This window comes from Erythrolamprus reginae, chromosome 3, assembly GCF_031021105.1.
Source record: "Erythrolamprus reginae isolate rEryReg1 chromosome 3, rEryReg1.hap1, whole genome shotgun sequence".
Taxonomy (NCBI): domain Eukaryota; kingdom Metazoa; phylum Chordata; class Lepidosauria; order Squamata; family Dipsadidae; genus Erythrolamprus; species Erythrolamprus reginae.
In genome coordinates this window covers 25,842,132-25,850,413 of record NC_091952.1, presented here as the reverse complement: position 1 = coordinate 25,850,413, position 8,282 = coordinate 25,842,132, and the positions used below count along the sequence as shown (strand labels likewise).

Sequence of the window (8,282 nt, the reverse complement as noted above, 5' to 3'; positions counted from 1 at the left end):
TTGTTTGTCTGTTTGTTACATAGAAACATAGAAGACTGACGGCAGAAAAAGACCTCATGGTCCATCTAGTCTGCCCTTATACTATTTTCTGTATTTTATCTTAGGATGGATATATGTTTATCCCAGGCATGTTTAAATTCAGTTACTTGGATTTACCAACCACGTCTGTTGGAAGTTTGTTCCAAGGATCTACTACTCTTTCAGTAAAATAAAATGTTTTGTTTTGTCCTTGTTTACTGTTAAATGCATATGGTTTAGGCCATAATTTGACACACAATCTTTGTTTCTTAATCATCCTTTTCTTTTCTTTTTTTTCTTCTTTATCTTGACATGTTTACACTGTTATTTGTACTTAAATGTATTCATTGTATTTATCCTTGTAGATAAAAAAACTTTATATATAAAAAAGATCAATTTGAAAAGAGAGCAAAACAATGCAGGGCGATATACCCCCCCCCCTTTTTTAAAAAAAATCCTTCCTCTTTTTAAAATCTCTGAGGTTTGGGCCTTCATCAAGAGTTGTCTGCTGAATCGCATAATGCAATACCTGTTCCTCTGGCTTAACGTTGGTGTTCTCACACCGCAGGATTGCTTCATCGGATTCTGAGATGCAATAGCATTTCGCTCCCCACTGCTGGATTGTCCCGGCTAAGGCAAAAGGCACTCCTGCTTTCTTTAATTATAGCTTTGGCTTCGATCACTTTTTTTTTTGGTCCTTTATTCTGGGAATGAATCATGACGGCGCGCAGGTAAATACGGGACGTAAATTTGACTTCGAAGGTGGGCACCTTTTACCTAAACAAGAGCCTCAAAGCTCATGATGATGTCTTAAGCTCGCTTGGTCCTTCACAAGACAATGAGCGCTCAAACTTGCCAAGGAATGTCAGGGCCACACCAAGGACGCCATTGAAAGCGCACTGTTTTCATGCCAGACCAAATGACGACACTCGCAGCTGCCGAAGATATATGCGGGAAAAAGGATGGGGTGATCTTGAAGAGAAGATCCCCAGTCACTCCCCAATATTCACCGGGAAGAGAGAAAACTCTCAAGTCTGCTTTACCTCCGTGGGGCACTTTGGATTTATTTCTTTATTACATTTCTTTATGTATTTGGACTTATGTGCCACCTAACTCCCGAAGGACTCTTTCCTAAGGGAATCACTGCAGGAGGAGAGCTGTGTTAGTCAAGGCTAGGGTAACCCACGTTTCTTTTCAAACTAAAGAAATGTTAGCCAAAATAAAAATAAAAATAGTACACAATTCAGGGAACTTCATTCCAGCAGTTGTGCCTCTGCCGAAGTGAACTGTGGCTCATGAAAGTTTCTGCTTTTAAATAACAATTGTTATTCCCAAAAGGGGTTTATCAGGCAAATATTTCCAAGGAGAATCAAATACAGTCTTGATTTCCACGCCAGAAAAATATATATATATATATATATATAACAAGTTATTATATATATAATAACTTTGGAGAGGGGCGGCATACAAATCTAATAAATAATAATAATAATTATTATTATTATTACTACTACTACTACTACTACTACTACTACTACTACTATGTGTGTTTTCTGTTGGATGAGGTGATGAGCTGATGAGGCCAGAATAAGGCCAAAATAGCGCTATCCTAGTCTCCCTTAATTTTAAAAATTCAGCAAAAACATGTGATCTCTCTCTCTCTCTCTCTCTCTATCTATATGTTCTTCATGGGTATATGTATGTAGATTGTTCTGAGTTCAGGTTTTGCCCCATGTAATATTTTGAATGTCTATGCGACGTTTCGGTGAAATCACATTCACCATCATCAGGCTGAAGTTGTTAGCTTCGTGCTGCTGTAAATATAGTTTAGATACAGTTATTATCCTATTAATTGGCCTAGAATGTTTAATCTATTGTATTTTTTACTAAAATGTTGTAAACTGCCCCAGGTTTGAATCCTAGAAGGGTATGGCTTGGCTGAGGAAAGCTAGAAAGCTTGAAATAGATCTATACCAGTCTCCCTTTATTTCTTTATCAGTTCTTTGCAAGTTTGGAAATATATGGTTTGTGTCTGGATGGCCCTTGGAGTGGGGTTGAAAAAGCAAAAGGGAGCAGTGAGCCCCTCCCATATCAGCAAAAGAGAAGATCCTTTTGAAAGGGTGCAGGGGTCCATGTCATCACCTGATTTCTGGGTCCTAAGAAGAAATGGATGTCCCAGCTGACACTTTTTGCTGAAGGAGTGACACGCTGATAAATTCTAGCAACCTCTATAGGCGTCTTTACTCAATCCTGCCTCTTTTCCATAGCAGAAGGCAAAAACGCTGTGCCCAGAACTGGGGGTAATTGAGTGGGGAGCATGTTAATTCAGGGTTCTAGAGTGCAAAAACAGTTAATTTGGAGCCCCAGAAAATCCTTCCTTCCTCTCTCTTTATTCCTTTCTCCCCCAGCCCTTTCTTTTTTGCAATGGCTCTTCCCCATTTGCCACACAATTTATTTCTCACCTCATCTCTGCCCCTAACCATCACTAACAGCATAACTGTATACTGGCTTGTTTTGAAATCTTCTTTCTTTCTTTCTTTCTTTCTTTCTTTCTTTCTTTCTTTCTCTCTTTTATATATCGCCCCTCTCCGAAGACTCCGGCAGGCTTACAACATATAACAATAAACAATAAAATACAATGGCAAATCCAATTATTTAAACTAGATAACTAACCTAAAATCCCCAATGTTTTAAAAATCAATCGTGCACATTCATGCCTGAGCCATACATAACAGTCCCAAGATCTAATTGCCCCCTTTAATCAGAGGCATAGCCCGGATTAGTCAAAAAGCTCACACATTCACACGAGGCCCCTGTAATCCTAAAAAAACTACCCAACGAAAATGTTAGCCTAAGATATTGTGCAAAAACCTCCCCTGCCCACATAATTTATGGCTCAAAGTGTCAAGAACATTGGGTTATGTCACGCACGATGTTAATCACGACAACCATGTCAAGCAGACCCAGATCTTGGGTTTCAGCTGCCTTTTTGGAGTCGGGTATCCGTCGGCTCTCTTTTTCAAGTCCGGCCAAGTGGAAAGCTTCTCTCCACCCAGAAAAGATCGCCCAGAGATCTACTTTTCTGACCGGTGGCGGAGCGCGGTTGCTGCGTCCCGCGGGATTTCCTGGCGCTGGAAAAGTATTTTAGAATAGGGCAATCCTAAGACATGCCTCGTCCGGTGCACTTTTGGGAAAGCGGGGCGCGAAAAAAAAAGCGCCCGTCTTCTTAACAGGAGCATAAGCGCGCAAAAGCGCACCAGCGCGCCTACCGTCCCTGTCCTAAGGTTTCCCTCTTATCAATACCCATCTTCTGTATATAAACAATATTATATCTAGGCATACCAATCAATACGTACTTGACAAATAAATAAAAATAAATAAACAAGCCCATTGATTTGGCTTGGGGGGAAAAATTAAACACCCGATCCTTCTGTCTTCCCCAAGCCGAACGCGCCAAAGAAACTTTGGGAAGGTGGAACGCAGGAATCTTCCGTCCGAGCCCGGATCGCCCATTCTGGCTTTTTGGGAAAAACCCAGCCGGGGCTCCAAAGGAGAAAGCTCACACGCACCACCCAACTTTGCCCCGGCTGCAAAAAAAAAGAAAAGAAAAAAAAGACGCCCCCTTCCCTCGTGGGCGAGCCCGGGCCAACCAGCCCCGCTTCCCCACCTCCTCTCCTCTTTCTCTCCTCCTCCTCTCGAGTCGGCGTCGCCTTGTTATGAATGGCCCAAAGGCTCCGGGGAGGCAACAGAGAGGCTCCGCTTGGCTTGGAGGTCGGAGCAGCAAAAAGCGAGCCCTCTGCTCCGAGCGCGCAAGAAGCAAGCAGGCAAACGAGCGAGCAAGCAGTTGGGCGGCGAATGACCTCTTTCTCTCTCTCTCTCTCTCCGCTTGCGCTGCTCCGCCCCTATAAATAACAGCGCAGAGGAACTTTTCCAAGTCCAGAGACTTTAAGGAAGGAGGAGATCCGACGCCTACCGCCAAATGGTCCGGAGGAACCAGCCGCGGCAAGAGCGCTCCACCGGCGGCGTCGGCGTCTAAGCAACCCTTCGCGATTTTTTAAATTTTTTTTTAAATTTTTTAAAGAAGGAGAAGGGGGTGCTCCGAAGCCCCTTCGCCCGATTTCGGACGGGAGTTTTTCCCAGCAGCCGACAAAAAAAAAAAAAAAAAGAGGACCGGGCAGCTTTTTGCAAACGCCGGCCAGCGTTTTGCAAAGGTCTTCTGGCTCCGGAGGCATTGTCGGAGGGGGGGTCTCCGGTGGCCGAGGTTGCCCTCCCTTTGCTTTCATGCAACGCCTGGTAGCCTGGGATCAGGCATGCCACCACCCCCTCCAGCCCGCGGCCTTTAAATCCATGGAAGTGGCCAACTTCTACTACGAGGCGGACTGCCTGGCTGCTCTGAACAAGCTGCACCCGCGGGCGGCCGGGGCCCGCTCCATGACCGAGCTGAGCGTGGGCGACCACGAGCGAGCCATCGACTTCAGCCCTTACCTGGACCCTCTAGCATCGCAGCAGCAGCCGCAGCAGCCGCCGCCGCCTCCTTCCACGGCAGCAGGGGGCAACTTTGAGCCGGTTTGCAGCAGCAGCGGCGGCGGCGGCGGCGGGGGAAGCGGCGGCCAAGATTTCCTCTCCGACCTCTTCTCCGAGCAGGACTATAAAGGCGGCGGGAAGAAGCACGCCGACTACGCTTACATCAGCCTGAGCCGGCACGGCCACCCTCCCCATCCCCACCACCACCCGGCCGTCGGACAGAACCACAAAGGCGCCGGGCCGCTTCTGGGTTGCTTCCCGCCGCAGATGGTGGAGACCAAAGTGGAGCCCGTTTTCGAGCACTTGGATTCTTGCAAAGGGGGGCGCAAGGAAGACAACAACGGAGGAGGAGGAGCAGGGCCCGGCTTGGGGGGAATGTCCTCGCCTTACGGCAGCACCGTCCGCTCCTATTTGGGCTACCAATCCGTGCCGAGCGGGAGCAGCGGGAACCTCTCCACTTCGTCGTCTTCCAGCCCGCCGGGCACCCCGAACCCGTCCGATTCCTCGAAATCCGCTTCGGTTGGAGGAGGAGGAGGAAGTGGCGGCGGCGGCGTTTACCCGGCAGGCCCCGGTAGTAGTAGTGGCGGCGGCAAGCACAAGTCCAAGAAGTGCGTGGACAAACACAGCGAGGAGTACAAGATCCGGCGCGAGCGGAACAACATCGCCGTGCGCAAGAGCCGCGACAAAGCCAAGATGCGCAACCTGGAGACGCAGCACAAAGTCTTGGAACTGACGGCCGAGAACGAGCGGCTCCAGAAGAAAGTCGAGCAGCTCTCCCGGGAACTCAGCACCCTCAGGAACTTGTTCAAGCAGCTGCCCGAGCCGCTTTTGGCCTCCTCCGGACATTGCTAGCCCCTTTTTCTCTCCGTTGACCCCCCGAACAGCTGGGCGCAACAGCTGGAAACAACGCCGTTGGTTTGGGCAGGCTTAGGGAGAAGCTTCCGGGAAGCAATGAAGCGGACTGTGTGTGTGTATGTGTGTGTGTGTGAAGTGGGGGGGGAATCTAGTGGTGTGTGTATGTGAAGAGGGGGATCTAGTGGAGGGATCTGCCCGTCTTTTCAGGACTAGCACGGGTGGCAGCGGGGTGGAAAGCGCGAACGAGCGAGAGTCCCAGGTGAGGGTTTGCCTCAATATCTCAAATATATCATAAATTATATATATATTTTTTGGCCTTTAAATCCGCGCTCTTTTGATGATGGGAGAACCCTTCCGCCCCTTAAGCTGCTTTTGCAATACGACTCCTTCGGCTGGCGGGGGGAGTTTCCTCTTGGGCCTGTTTCTATTGATCTTTCGTGGAGGGATCCATAGTTTTTCAACTTCATTATTTTTTTCTAAGAAAAAAAAACAAACAAACAGCCTATACCAAACTCAACGTTAAGAAGCCATTTAGTAACCAATATGATTGTCTTTTCAAAGGGGGTTTTTTTTTTTGGTGGGGTGGGTGGACAGGTGGGGAGTTTGAGTGCTTAGTGTTATTTAAATTAAACGGATATATTGTAAGGTAAAGGAGAGAAAGAGAGTTCAGAATGATGCAATCTTTTAAACATGGCTGGGAACACCAGCTATACATGATGCAACCTCATGTAACTGTCAGTCATGGATTGAGTAATCTGTTAAAGATGTTCCTACTGGTGTTTTTTTATTATAAAGAATGATCTATTTCTATAAGGAAAAAAAAAGACGTATGTATATTTTGGGATCTATGCGTTCTTGCTACATATGAAGCATTCATGAACAATTTTAATAAAACTTTATTGCTAGGATGGAAAAATGAGTTTGTTATTTGTAAGGGGCTGGCATCCGTAATATTCTACCTGATTTTCCTCTGCAGGAGTTGTGGGGTGGGTGGGTGTGAAATCTGGAGTCAGTAATATAAATAGGAGTCATCCCCTCAGTTTAAAAGAAAGGAAAAGGTCTTTCCAAGCCTTTGGTTTTGAAGGTGTTTAATAAAATCAAATGAGATTGTTAGAAAAGAATTGAAGCAAACACCAGCTCTCTAATTGCTCCTTTATCTAATTATTAAATTGTTTATGGATCTGAGTGTCATTACAAATAGGGGGTGAGATATTGGAAAGTGGTATAAATATGTGATGAAAAAGATAATGTGCCTTTAACCAGGATTGTTGTGAGCCGCCCCGAGTCTTCGGAGAGGGGCGGCATACAAATCCAAATAATAAATAAATAAATAAAATAAATTCCCCAAACTTGGAAACTTTAAGACTTGTGGACTTCAACTCCCAGAATTCTCCATCCAGCATTTATCTATTGTACCTGATGGAGAGAGAATATGTTTCATCTGTGCAGCTTACTTAAAAGTAGGGGGATATTTAGGTAATTATAATTTTAGAAAACATGTTTCATCTAATGTGAGTATTTCTTTATAATAAACCTACATGGGGAAAAAAGGAAACTTTTGTATTCTCTAAGTTTTTCTAAAAGAAAATCTATAGCATAGGAATTTCAGAAAGCAGGTAGAATGCGGGACTGGGTTAGGACTCTCACCGTTATTTGGTTTGAATAAACTCATCCTGCTTCTCAGATCTTTAAGGCTTTTAAAGAACAGATGTTATGCTTCTAGGGGTTCACATAATTTGCTTATTAAAAGTCCTGAAAAACTGGAGTAAAGCCCTTCCCTTTAGGATAAACTATAGCAAAAAGATTTTGTCTTCCAGCCTAGCATTTGCTGTTTGCTGTATTAAATCAGATGCAAATTGTGTTAATTGCAGCTACAAAACTACAGCAATTAACTTCAGCCTTTGGCTCTTTCCAGATTTTCAGTGTTGCCTTACTTACACACCTGTACAACTGCTGCTCCCTTTCCTATTCTTTTATTCCTAATGGTTCATGAGTTCTGCTGCACTTAGTGTTGAGGAAACTGCATGGGTGAACGGAGGCTAGTGAACTTATGGTGAAGGCAATTGTGAGTGTGCTCCTGGTGATAGCTTGAAGGATTTTGCTGGAATCTGGCTGGACATTCCTGGCCTTCTGTAGTTTACTTACTGCATTTATGTCACTGGTAAAATGTTAACCGAGCCTGGAATTCATTGTATGTGTATGTACAGTATATCTTGGAGGCCTAGATAAAGAAGTTGAACTTACTCAGCATTTTCTGACATACTAAGTTTTTATAAGTACTTCTAGACTTTTCTTCTGAGAGCCAGTTTGACATAGTGGTTAGAATAAGATAGGATAGAGTAACAGAGTTGGAAAGGGACCTTGGAGGTCTTCTAGTCCAACCCCCTGCTTAGGCAGGAAACCCTACACCACTCCAGACAAATGATTATCCAACATCTTCTTAAAAACTTCCAGTATTGGAACATTCACAACTTCTGGAGGGAAGTTGTCCCACTGATTAATTGTTCTAACTGTTGGGAAATTTCTCCTTAGTTCTAACTTGGTTTCGACTAGCAACAAGTAATGGCCTTACGGAGGAATGGAGTTCCGCTTTTACCTACTACGGTTTTAAGGAGTCTCCCAATATCAATCTCTGCAACCTCCATAGCCTTTTTTCCAGGAATCTCGAACAGGTCTGGGTAAAATAGTTTATATTTCTTTCATTGACTGATGTGACATTTTCTAAGGGGTATATAAAAATGTATTCATCCTGTAAGTTGAGAGCAGGTTGCTGCAAAAAACCCCACAGGAAATATATTTCTTGAGGCTAATTAATCCCCTTTCAAAGTACCATGAAATATTTTCTCTTGAGCCAGAGTAGCTTTATCCAGTTCAGTCGCTGTTCC

At 44.8% G+C, this 8,282-nt stretch overlaps 1 protein-coding gene across 1 annotated transcript; it reads left to right on the top strand.

Annotated features, from left to right (window-relative positions):
• Positions 1-220: 220 nt before the first annotated feature.
• On the top strand, positions 221-6,313 carry CEBPB (CCAAT enhancer binding protein beta). Its single transcript, XM_070744629.1, has one exon. The coding sequence runs from the start codon at positions 4,300-4,302 to the stop codon at positions 5,392-5,394; it is 1,095 nt and encodes a 364-aa protein (XP_070600730.1). The 5' UTR covers positions 221-4,299; the 3' UTR covers positions 5,395-6,313.
• Positions 6,314-8,282: the final 1,969 nt, after the last annotated feature.